Genomic DNA, 12,587 nt, shown 5'->3' on the forward strand with positions numbered 1-12,587 from the left:
TCATGGTGACGCGGCTCCAGGTAGGTCCCCAGCCTGCCCGCCACATGTGGCTGCTGCAGTCTGCTCCCTGCGGGCCCCCTCCTCCACAGCCTGGGTAGGAGGTCAGGGGTCAGGCTCAGGGTCGGGTGGGAGCTCGCCCCTCACTCCCTCCGCGTGCCGCGCCATCGTGAAAACGGAGTGACCTCGGCAGGGGAGGTGCTACCAGTTGTGTCACCTGCTGCGGAGCCGAGTGGGGGACGCAGAAAGAGTTCATTCACATGGGCTGTAGCCCGGCCTGGGGCCGGGAGGCATCCTGAGGGAGGGGGCGGGTCTGGAAGGGGTCAGGGCTCCTGGCCGGGAGAGGGCCCCTCCCTTGACCTGCTCCCTGGACAAACAGCGGCGAGCAGGGTCGGTCCAGTCCCAGCCTGCCCGGGGGAGAGGCGGAGGGGCAGGACGGCATGTGGGCCAGGGGCACGCGGGGGCCTGGGTGGCGTGGTGCTGGAGAGTGGGTAGGAGGTGGGCGGGCGTCAGTGAGGGCCAGCTGGTGGTGCTGGGGGTGCCAGCCTCCGGTCCTCTCAGCGTCCGTTGTGCTGTGTCCCGGGCTTTGCAGCAGCACAGTGCAAGTTTATTCTTTTTCTGCGTGGCGGTCCATGGCTATTAAAAGACACTCGCGCTTCCCCTTTGGCTTCTACTTTCCACGCTGAATACCCCCCTAATTCCACCAACAGTCTGGTGTCTCTGTAACAGTGATCTCCCTGTCGGCCCTGGATCGCTCAGCAGAATCTGTAGCTGGGCTTAGTGGTGTGCAGAACTTGGTCGTGACTTTCCCTCTGCCAGGGTCCCACTCTTCTGCTTGACGTCTCGTCCTGGCTTGTCTGTCAGTGTCTTACTGCCTTGTGTCTTTTTGGAAGGAAGGTGGAGTGTAAAAAGAGAGATTTAAAAACCAATTACTTCCACGTGGATCGTATACCCAACAGTCTTTCTCTTCAAACCTGGCCTTGTAACCTCCTGTGTGAAACCTGAGCAACTTTGCGTGAACCTCTCCTGGTGCGTTTGTGTAGCCAAGTCTTTCAGCAGCTTGCATTAGAAGCATACTCTTGCCAGGCACCGTTTCAGGATATAGAAACAGATAAACGGGTCCCGTTTCTCCTAGGGAGCTGATTAGAGAAGTGAGGGATGATAGAATGAACGGAAACGTTTTTAACCTCTGTGTCCTGAAGGCTTGTGTCTGTCGTGTGCTGTGTTAGGCTGTGGTTAGAAAAGGACGTCGGCCATGTCTGCCTCCTGGAAGTGGTGCCCCATGCAACAGTGTCCCTCTGGGTGGCACACGGTGGGACAGTGGTGAGCCAGGGGACGGGCCTCTGCCCTCAAGTAAGATAAAGGTCTAGGCTGCGGTCAGTGATATAGAGGCAACATCAGAGTGAGGTGTCGGCTGGGGGCAGGGCCTCTCTTAGACAGAATGGTCAGGAAAGGCCTCTGGGTAAGAGATCTGTGGGCTGAAGCCTAAAGCGTGGGAAGAGCGTTCTGGTCTCAGGGGACAGCAGATGCCAAGGCCCTGGATCGGGCCAGGGCCTAGAACGTTCGAGGAGCCAGGAGGGGGCTGGGGTGGCTGCAGAGCAGTGGGCCGGGTGCTGAAAAGGAGGGCCTGAGCCTGCGTGAGGCGAGGGATGCTGTCAACCGCGTTATTCTAGGTGAGATGGAAAGCCAGTGGGGGGCTTCAGGCAGGAGGAGGACTATCTGGGCTACCCTGGATCTGCCTGGAGACTTAGTTGGAGACGGTCAGGCAGGGAACAGTGAGAAGGCTGCTGCAGGAGCCCAGGAGTAGCACGGAGGCCTCGCCTGGGTACCGGCATGGAGAGGAGAGGGGAGGGGGATGGAGGGTAATGGGGTGAATCGGATGTAGGGGAAAACGGAGAGAAAGGAACAATAAGAAAGGGTTTCCGTGCCCTTGGCTAAAGCAACTAGACAGATGGTGAAGCCATTTAACTGAGATGGGAAGACCAGGGTTAAGGTCTAGGCTTCAGGAATTCTGTCTTGGGGCTGTTGCATCTGAGATGCCTGTTAGGTAACTAAGCAGGAATCACGGTCCAGCGTAACATACACAGGTTGGAAACTCAGGGAAGGGGTTTTGGCCAGAAATGAAAGTGAGGTCATCAGATGCAGGTGACATTGAGACCCCTAGCCTTGGATGAGGTCACCCAGGGAGAGTGTTTATTCATTCAACATTGGAAAATCCTTACTAAGTCTCTGCTGTGTGCCAGGCGCCCTTCTCAGTCTGGGGAGACAGCTGTGAACAAGGGGGACAAGAGCTCTGATCTTAAGGAGTTCATGTCCTGTGAGGGAGACAGACATTAAATGTGTTCTAGAATGTTCAGTAGTAATAAATGGGTATGGAGCTAGCGAGGATGCCTGCCTTAGCCGGTGTGTGTTTAGGGCAGGCAGGCGGGTGGAGCCTGAGCAGATTCCTGAGGGTGGATGGGAGGGGCGGCAGAAGCCCTGCCTGTACGAAGGGTCTAGGAGCACAGACCAGGCGCTGGGGGCACGGGTGCTGGGGGCGGCCCATCCTGTGGGCCCTGCTCAGGGGCTGCTTTATGCCACTGCCATCAAGAGACATGAGCGGCCTTGACCCGGGGAGTCAGTCCTGCTGCTGCGTGAGGGGGGTGAGGGCTGCTGCTCAGGGAGGCTGGCGGGGGCTCCCGGGCGATTCAGGTGACAGCAGGGCCTCATGCCAGGCCGGGGTGGTGGGGGCGCTTTGAAGGCAGAGCCAACGGGTGTGTTGGCTCCTGGGTGTGAGAGAGACGATCCCTTGGAGATGGTGGCCTGAGCACTTGGCTAGGCGGGGCTGCCGGCTACTGGTGTCGAGAAGGCTGGCGGAGGAGCCACAGCCGATCTCAGGAAGCAGGTGGGGCCGCAGCTGTGCACGCTGGGGAGCCCGTTAGCCAATAGACAGTGTTCAAAGCTCTGGGACGGAGGAGCTCACCTGGGGAGTGAGTGTCACTAGGGAACGGGGAGGCCTCACATTCTGGGGCACTCCATTGCTTCCGTGTCAGAGAGAGCCGTGTCAGAGCCGCTGATCGGCCCGAGAGGTGGGCTGAGCCGGGCCTTTGTGTCTGGCAACGTGGCGGCCGCACGTGCCCACCCTCGTGGGGCACAGGCCGTGGCATTGGAAGGGCGGAGGGAGGGGGAGTGGGCAGTGAGTGTAGGCAGGACTCTTTCTGTGTAGATGGGAACGCAGAACTAGCGGGTGCCTGGAGGGGACCGTGCGGGCTGGCGAGACGTTGGGCGGCTGCTGTGGGCCAGCGGGGAAGCCGGGCTCGGGGACAGGCGCAGGGAGTGCCGGAAGACAAGGTCGTCCTCTCCTGACCCAGTCTGCGAACCTCCTCAGGTTGACAGAACAGCGTGTATGTTTCTCCTAGAAAAATCTCGAAGTCCCCAGCCATCCCCCGACGTGTGTTCCGTCTCGGTTCTCCTCTGTGTGTATGCTGGCGCCCTCCCCGTGCCTATCGCTGTGTCCTGCAGTCCAGTCGGGAGGACTGTCCTGGGTCGGCAGCGCCTGCGTGTTGCAGTCCAGGCCGGGTGTGGGGTGTGGAGCCTGCGCCCCCGCCAGAGCCACATCGTGCCCGTCTGGTGGCCTTTGGGCATTTGGCTGTGGAGACAATTGTCCCGGCTTTGACTCGTTCTCCCGTTTCAGGCTCTCTGTCTGTGCTCAGCATTATTATACATAAGTTAGAAAACACCATTTGCTGGTTCGAATTTGATCACCGGCAACACTTCTTTCATATTAATGTGGCTCATAAAGGGAACTAAGGTGTCTTGTAAAGTCATCAATGGTTTTTCTAGAAATCAGCTCCACCAAAATTAAGAAACTAAGTTAATGTGTTTATGATTTTAGAATCCTGCGGTGCTCAGACCTTAGAAGTTGGAGTTTTTGTGTCTGATTCAGAACGGCATCAGCAAGTGCTGCAGAACCACCCTGCAGGCAGGCGGTGGCCGAGTCTGGGGTAGAGGACAGTCTGCGCCCGGCTGCAGATAGTTATCCCCAACTTACCTGCCTCCGCCCAACCCGCTCCCGACACATTTCTGCAGCGCCTCAGAGGCAGCCCCACGCCAGGCCCCCGCTCAGCCTGCCCTTCCCTGGAGTGCCCCTTCCCCTTTCTCAGTCTGGTCATTGTCCACTCAGTAACCGAGATGTAGCCTTTGATGCCCAGGTCAGAACGTGTCCCCCTTGTCTGTAGTCCTCGAGCAGCCCTCTGAGCCTCAGAGATGGCACCTCGCAGACGTACGTCTGCTGCAGGGCGTTCTAAGACAGGGCCAAGACCTTCCTTTTATGCATCTTTCACGTTGCCTGCAGCGCATAGTCTCTTACATGGTTCAGGAGCTCACTAAATGTTTGTTGAAATGAACGCTTTAGTCACCTAAGGTGAACTGACAGGAGCTTTTTTTAAAACAATTTATTTATTTATTTTTGGCTGTGTTGGGTCTTCATTGCTGCACGCGTGCTTTCTCTAGTTGCGGTGAGCGGGGGCTACTCTTCGTTGCAGTGTGCGGGCTTCTCATTGCAGTGGCTTCTCTTGTTGCAGAGCGTGGGCTCTAGGCGCGCGGGCTTCAGTAGCTGTGGCTCACGGGCTCTAGAGCACAGGCTCAGTAGTTGTGGTGCACGGGTTTAGTTGCTCTGCAGCATGAGGGATCTTCCCGGACCGGAGCTTGAACCCGTGTCCCCTGTGTTGGCAGGTGGATTCTTTACCACTGCGCCACCAGGGAAGTCCAGCAGGCGGATTCTTAACCACTGAGCCACCAGGGAAGTCCGATGAGAGATTTTTAAGAGGACTTATTAGTAGAAGAAATATAGATTTGAAAATTGGATCACCAAATAGAAATTGATTTGACAGGAAAGGCAGGAGGAAGAGGTTACAGGCTACCGTGCCAGAGTTCCTTTGGGTGTCTCTATTTAGAGAAGCTTTGCAGAACAGATCACTAAAGAAAATCATCAGAACATGATGCTGATTATGGAGCTGTCCGTGAACGATCTACAGTGTTAGGTTAGTAACGATCTTGATTCTTGGTTAGTCTAACAATTTTCAGTTCAAAGCTGAATTCGATATTTGGTGTCCTCCTTGGACCCTGTCTGGAAGGATTTAGTTACTGAGGTGCCAAAGGGGTGTAGTGAGAGGCTGAAGTGCAGAGAAACACCCAGATAACTTTATCTGTGTGCCTTTGTGAGATGGGCTCTGTGGATGCCTCCCTGGGGGTCGGGTGTGCTGTGTGTGCAGTGAGTGTGAGGAGAGGGCCCAGCACCCACAGGAGCATACGATGGTAACAGGGGTGGAATTAGAGGCAGTTGAGCGTTTGTGGACTTACAATGTCACAAGCATTGCTTTCTTTTGTCTTCATAGATTGTCATTCAATCCTCACATCAGCCTTTGAGATGGGAATTATTATCCCTGGTTTACAGACTAGGAAACTGAGATCCATACCACGTAGCTATTAAATGTCAGGGCTGGAAATTGAGCCCAGGTGTCGACCTAAAGCCAGTCCTCTTTCTGCCATTCAAAATCAGAGAAATACTTTGGAGAGAGAATCAGCAGGACTTAGGGTTAAACTGAAACTCTTCTTTAAATCAATTAATTTATTTATTTTTGGCTGCATTGGGTCTTCGTTGCTGTGTGGGCTTTCTCTAGTTGCGGTGAGCGGGGGCTACTCTTCGTTGCGGTGCGCGGGCTTCTCGTTGTGGCTTCTCTTGTTGCAGAGCACAGGCTCTAGAGCACAGGCTCAGTAGTTGTGGCACACGGGCTCAGTAGTTGTGGCACACGGGCTCAGTAGTTGTGGCACACAGGCTCAGTAGTTGTGGCTCACGGGCTCAGTAGTTGTGGCACACAGGCTCAGTAGTTGTGGCTCACGGGCTCTAGAGTGCAGGCTCAGTAGTTGTGGCACACAGGCTTAGTTGCTCCACGGTGTGTGGGGTCTTCCTGGGCCAGGGCTCGAACCCATGTCCCCTGCGTTGGCAGGTGGGTTCTTAACCATTGCGCCACTAGGGAAGCCCCCAAACTGAAACTCTTAATATTTGAATTCTGGTGGACGTCTGAGATTTGGCAAAGATGTGGAGCAATGAGAACTCATAGATTGCTGATGAGAGTATAGGCTGGTGTAAACACATTGGAAAAAGTTTGAAGTTGTCTTCCAAACTTGAATCTGCTTTTACTCAACAGCCCAGCAGTTACCCAGCAATCCAACAGTTCCACTTCTGAAGTATCCTTGACAAACTCTTAGACCTGTATACTAGGAGGTTATTTGCAGAAATGCTCATAATGAGCACTATTCAAAACGAAGAAGTGGAAATAATTCAAATGCCCTTCAACAAGAGGGAGAATAAATTGTGGAACACTTTATAGCAGTGGAAATGAATAAGCTACAGCTTTTTTTTTTATCAACAAGGATAAATCTTAGAAATATTATGTTAAGTTGAAAGCAAGTTGCAAAAGGATACAAATAGCATCGTACTATTTTTTTTTTTTTGGTACGTGGGCCTCTCACTGTCGTGGCCTCTCCCCTTGCGGAGCACAGGCTCCGGACACGCAGGCTCAGCGGCCATGGCTCATGAGCCCAGCCGCTCCGCGGCATGTGGGATCTTCCCGGACCGGGGCATGAACCCGTGTCCCCTGCATCGGCAGGTGGACTCCCAACCACTGCGCCACCAGGGAAGCCCCGTACTATTATTTTTATACAAATGGAAGGCAAACAGTACTAAATTATGTGGTGTTTAGGAGCACGTAGGTATGTGGTTAAACTATCGATAAACGCAAGGGAATAATGAACACAAAATTCAGGGCTCACACATGGGGAACGGAGTGGGCAGGGACTCTTGGAGCCAGAGAGCATCAGCAATGTGACTACCGATTTATTTCCAAAGTTGAGGGATAGGTTCCTGGGTGTATATTTCATTATTAGGCTTCAAAGCATATATATTCTTTTGTTTGTGTTAGATATTTCATGATACTAAAAATAGAAGGAAAAAAACCCAAGCCGGAGGATCAGAATGGAGATTGGTCCCTGTGATGGGTTTAAGAGAAATTCTGAAAGTGCTGCCCCAATTCTGGACATAAAGCTCATTCACTGGGATGTTGGGATGAGCACAGCAGTCAGATGTTAGAAGGAACAGAATTTCAGAGCAGGGAGAGGATGGTCAGTCCTGGGTCTGTCACCTCTGCCTCCGTTTCCTCTTCTCTGAAACGGGAGTTGTGATACTTGCCTCACAGGGCTGTGTTGAGGGTTAAAGGAGAGTGGAGATAAAGCACTGTGTGCAGGGTAGAGGCATAGAGTTGGTGGGGTGGGATGAGCCGCGCTACAGGTGGGGCCGGGGAGCCGAGCGGGAGCCACGGCCGGTACAGTGGTAGCGGTTGGACTGACCATTGCTGCTGCGGGATTTGTAGGGGGTTATGCTTTGCAAGCCATGAAGCATATGGGACCTCAAGTAAAACAAGTTGTTCAAAGTCTGCCGAAATCTGCCTTTAGTGGTGGCTATTACAGAGGTGGGTTTGAACCCAAAATGACAAAACGGGAAGCATCATTAATACTAGGTGTAAGCCCTACTACCAATAAGGGAAACATAAGAGATGCTCATCGATGAATTATGCTTTTAAATCACGCAGACAAGGGAGGATCTCCTTATATAGCAGCCAAAATCAATGAAGCTAAAGATTTACTAGAAGGCCAAGCTAAAAAGTGAAGTAAATGTATGATAAATGTTAAGTTCTTACTCATTTATGTATATGAGTACCAGCTTTTTATAATAAAACGCCTCAAAGCTACACATTTTAAAAATTAGCATAAGCTAAATCAAAGCCTTGGTATAAATTGGAGGATTTGAAATCGGATTATGGAATATTTGTAGGTTAATACTCAATAATTATGGATAAATGCATGCCATTTGAAGTGTTGTTCATTACTCATTTGTCAAATAATTTGGTACCTATTTCAAGACAAAGTGAACAAGGTAGTCTCTCCCTGAAGGAATCCCCAATCTGATGGGAGACTGATAAAGTGATAATTAAAATACAATGTGATAAATATGATGGAATTAGCACAGGTTGTTGTAGTAGGGGCTCATCTCATCGGGACAGAAGGCTGTTCAAGGTACAGAGGACTCCCCCAGTCACTTAGAACCTTGAACTTAAAAGTCAATTTAGCCACAACTTAACCTAAGAAACTGATCTAGGTATGTACTTATCACTTTGTCAGTGATGAATCTAAATTGTTTCAGATTAAATACATTAAAAACTATAACAGCATGATTTAAAAAAAGAAAAAGCACCGTGCGCAGTAACTGTGCGTGTGCTTAGCGGGGCGCACGCTTCTGAGGGTGCTGTAGGGGGTGCAAGACAGAGACCGGCTCCTCTGTGGCCTCGGGGTTGGCCAGGCGGTTCAGTTAACCAAAAAATACACTGTAGAAAAGGGTTCGAAAAAGAATCAATCTTGTTTTGGCTTAGTCCAGAAATTCTTGTTAGAGTTAATATCGGGAGTTGACAGCTAGCACTTTAAATCAGTCCATTCTCTTTCTTTCTTTCCTCCTTTTTTTCTTGTAATTTCAGCACTGGGAAATTTGGTGCTTGTTTTATACCAGGACTTTGTAAGCAAAGTGATCTAACCTTGTACGCATCACGGCCTGGGCTCCGGCTGTGGAAGGCTGACATCCATGGGACCGTTCAGGCCACGTTTATCTTAAAAGATGTCTTTGCTGGAGGAGTCAAGCCTTTCGAGCTTTACCCGCGCCTGGAATCCTCTGACAGGGGAAGTTGCAGCTCACCCGAGAAACACCTGGGGCTTGTTTCATGTTTCTTTCAAGAAGGCTGGGTGTTGAGTTGGAATGAATATAGTATTTACCTTCTAGACACCGTCAACCAGGTAAGTAAAGTGATTGTACCACATCTTTGGTGTCTAGAGGCAAGAGAATGTTTATGGACTATTCTGCTTCATTTCTCAGACGATAGAAGGAACAGTGTTGATTCAGATGCTTTGTTTTTTCCACTGGGCCAGTCAAGGAATCCAAATGAAGGTTTGGTTGTTTTTGTAGACTTGAAAAAATATTTGGTTTAAATATTCATAGTCCTGTCCCCTGCTAAGAAAGTGTGTGTGTGTGTGTTTTTGTTTTTGTTTTTTTTTGCGGCACGCGGGCCTCTCACTGTTGTGGCCTCTCCCGTTGCGGAGCACAGGCTCCGGATGCGCAGGCTCAGCGGCCATGGCTCACGGGCCCAGCCGCTCCGCGGCATGTGGGATCTTCCCGGACCAGGGCACGAACCTGCGCCCCCTGCATCGGCAGGCGGACTCCCAACCACTGCGCCACCAGGGAAGCCCTGTGTGTGTTTTATTTAAGCACAAAATTAAACTTGTTCTTTATAATTTCTTTGAATCACGTGTTTTCTGACTACCAAATTACTGTGAGCGTATTAAATGAAAACTCAAACATGACGGAAACAGTAAGATAGGGACTCATTCCCCAAGGCCTCCGCAGGGCAACACTGAGTTGGGCAGGGGGCTGTTTCTCTAGCTTTCTTGCCACCCTGTTCTTTTACCCTTATTTCTCCTACCCAAATGGAGCCACACTGTTTTGCCGTTTTTCCCCACTTTACTTACTGATGTATTTGGACAACTTTCCAGCGTTATTAAATCATGGTAGGAAACAATTTCTGTTTAAATCAGGCTGGTGAGAGGTAATTGCCAACAGAGGTGAAATTAGGAATTAAAAAAAAACAAAGCTGTGTAGTTTCAGTTTATCCTTAAGAGCAGAGCTTTTGCTGTTTTGTACGTCATCTCCTCACCCCACACCCCACCCCCATCCTGCTCACGTTCTTCCTTCTTGAAGTCAGCAGGCCTCTAACAGACGCCCTTTTCTTTATAAGCAGCACTTCACTGTAGAAATCAAAGGGTTTTCTTAGTTGTGTGAACAGAAAATGAAATTCGTCTACAAGGCTTCTTAATGATTGTTATCAGCCATGCCTGGTACTACTGGTTTAGTAGAAAGAAAAACTGACCTTTTTCTTCTTCCTGGGAGATTCTGGTCTGGTTCCACCTATAACCAGGAGTCTCTCGTCTGCCTGGCTTGGTTTCCCTACCTGGAACATGGGGAGGGGACTGGTGAGTTGGGTTAGGGAATCACCAAGATGCCTTTTAGCCCTGAGTTTGTTTCTTTTCTTAAGGAACGTTTTGAAAGACATTTTTGTATTCTTCCTCAGGTGTAGAGAACACAACTTTTCTTCTTTTTCTGGGTACTATTTGAACTTAATGTGCACTTGTTAATTGGCGGGGTCAAGATGTGTAATTGTACATCAGGTCCTCTCTTTTGAGCACTTACCCAGGGCTTTCCCCAGTAGGTATAATTAACTTCATCTTATAGATGGAGAAGTGGAGACAGAGGACCTGGTCATGAGCAGACAGTCTGAACATGGCAACATGATTAAAAGCTTTCAAACTACTGTCAGGATTATTAAGAATTTACAAAGGACTGAGACTCATTTTCTCTTCTATAATGAGCTAGTCTCTTATTTGCACTGTTGACTGAGAAGCAAGAATTTTTTTTTAAGTCAGGGATGTCCTGTGTTTTGTTTGCTGTCTGCTTTCAGGTGACGTTAGGGGAATCCTCCCTCCCTCACTTATTCATTCAAAACCAAGGGTTGCAATGCCTATTAGTCTCTCCCACAGGACTCCGCACGGTAGGGGACCTAGACCTGCCAGCACACATTCCAGCCCAGGAGAGACGTGCCAGGTGGGGGTTTGTGTAAAGTGCTGTGAGCTTTGAAGAGTCCGGGGCATTGCTGAGGAGGGTGAGCTTGTCAGGGATGCTTCCCAAGGAGGCGGCCTCTGAATCAAGTTGGAACTCTCCCAGTGAGCAAGGGTCAGGAAAAGAATTCAAGCAGAGCGCGTGACGTCGTGGAGGAACAGGGCTGGGGTTTGGACTGGCCAGTTGATGCACCTGAAGCCAGAAGAGGGCGATCAGAGAGCGGGGAGCAAGGCGGGGACCGGTTCAGAGGGTGGCCGAGAGGCAGGGAGAGACTGCTCGCTCAGTCTCATAAATTTACTGGCAGGGGTTGTGACTCAGTCACACATCCGTCAGGTATTACCTGACTTTGATTGAATTTCCCTGAGTTTCAGAATCATGACAACGAAGAGCAGTTGTCTGACTTATTTGGATTGCTACACATGCTTGTACGATTTGAACTATTACTATTGCCTGGTTTTGTGATTTTTTTTTTTTTTTTTTTGGACAGGCCACAATTGCTGGTTTGGAAGGATCAGGTGATATCGTGTCTGTTTCCTGCACAGAAAATGAAATATTTTTCTTAAAGGGAGACAGGAACATTATAAGAATTTCAAGCAGGCCTGAAGGACTAGCATCAATAGGTTTGTATTTCTTGTAAAATGTTATAAAATTTATTTGTTACAAAATTTGTTATAAAATGTATGTAATTACAGTTTGTGATGTATAAAACGTACCCTTTTTTTGCTCGTTAAATGATTGTAGCTTTTTCGAAACGAGGTGTTCAGAGGGTTTCCTTTGATTCTGAAAAGACGGTTTGTGATACTTTTCTTGAAGGTTACCTGCTTTCAGGCTTACATCAGCCAGGGTCTCACATTTGGTGGAGTTGCTTCTGCGGGTCTGGAGGTCAGGGAGGTTGGGTGAGTAGGAAGGAGAACTCGGCACCCACCTGACTGATCTCCGTCCGACACTCTGAGACAGCCTGTGGGATTGATGCATAAGATTTTAGAACATTTCAGTCTGTCACCTGGGACACGTTTTTTTACCTTTAACATAGTTCTTCCTTGTAGTATTGATTATTCTCTGTGCTTTTGACTTTTTTTTGGTAATTCATGTTTAAGCCCAAATTCTAATGAGTAAAGAACCTTACTCTGTGTTGCCGTGCATGCACACGACCGTGGTGCTTTATGTATTTGTTCCTGGTGGTCGCAGCAACAGCTGTGTGGCCCCTGCCCCACTGCCCCTCCCCGCCTTGTCATCAGTGAGTTGTGCTCACCACCTTCCAGACTCTGCTAAGCACTTAACATTCACGATCTCATCCAGTCCTCCGAACAGCCCCGTGCGGGAGGGCCCGATGCCCGAGGTGAGGGCGGTGCCCACAGATGCCAGCGCCTCGTGGGGCCTCTGAAGTTCACTGGGCAGTTGCACAGGCATCCTGCCCCCGCCTTTCCCTAACCAGGCGGCCTTCCTCCCTGGGACTGGAGCGGCCTTGGCCCTTCCTCGCTCGCTGTGCCCCTGTCCTGACACTGCTGCCTGGATCTCCCCGACGAGGCCTGCCCTCCTCGGGTGCTGCCCTCTGCACCCCTCCCCCTTATCATTCAAGACTCGGTCGGTATCGCCGCACTTTTGATAACTTCTTCCAGTCGCCTTAGTTGAGTCAGTCTCTCCTCACTGCGTTCCTGGGGCCCTTTTCCTGCTGCTCCTTGACTTCAGAGTCATTGCCTTCCCACTTACCTTACGAAAGAATAGATTTTTGATTGCAAGGCTCTCGTGACTCACCTTGTGGCCCTAACACAGCACATGGTTTGAAGAAGACCCTAGCATGTTAGTCAGTGGTGTCCTCCTTTCACAGATTAGAAAA

General features: G+C 50.3%; 1 protein-coding gene and 1 pseudogene across 3 annotated transcripts in view; both read left to right on the top strand.

Moving 5' to 3' along the window:
• The window catches only part of TECPR2 (tectonin beta-propeller repeat containing 2), a 97,933-nt gene that overhangs the window by 28,603 nt on the left and 56,743 nt on the right, over positions 1 to 12,587 (top strand). For all 3 annotated transcript variants that reach the window (XM_029236568.1, XM_029236569.1, XM_029236570.1), the window contains exons 6-7: positions 8,565 to 8,877; positions 11,238 to 11,370. In XM_029236568.1, the coding sequence (XP_029092401.1) occupies positions 8,565 to 8,877; positions 11,238 to 11,370 (446 nt within the window). The remainder of the gene's footprint in view (positions 1 to 8,564; positions 8,878 to 11,237; positions 11,371 to 12,587) is intronic.
• On the top strand, positions 3 to 7,702 carry LOC114905084 (annotated as a pseudogene).

This window comes from Monodon monoceros, unplaced genomic scaffold (assembly GCF_005190385.1).
Source record: "Monodon monoceros isolate NGI ecotype Baffin Bay Population unplaced genomic scaffold, NGI_Narwhal_1 Super_Scaffold_21, whole genome shotgun sequence".
In the NCBI taxonomy this organism is placed as follows: Eukaryota; Metazoa; Chordata; class Mammalia; order Artiodactyla; family Monodontidae; genus Monodon; species Monodon monoceros.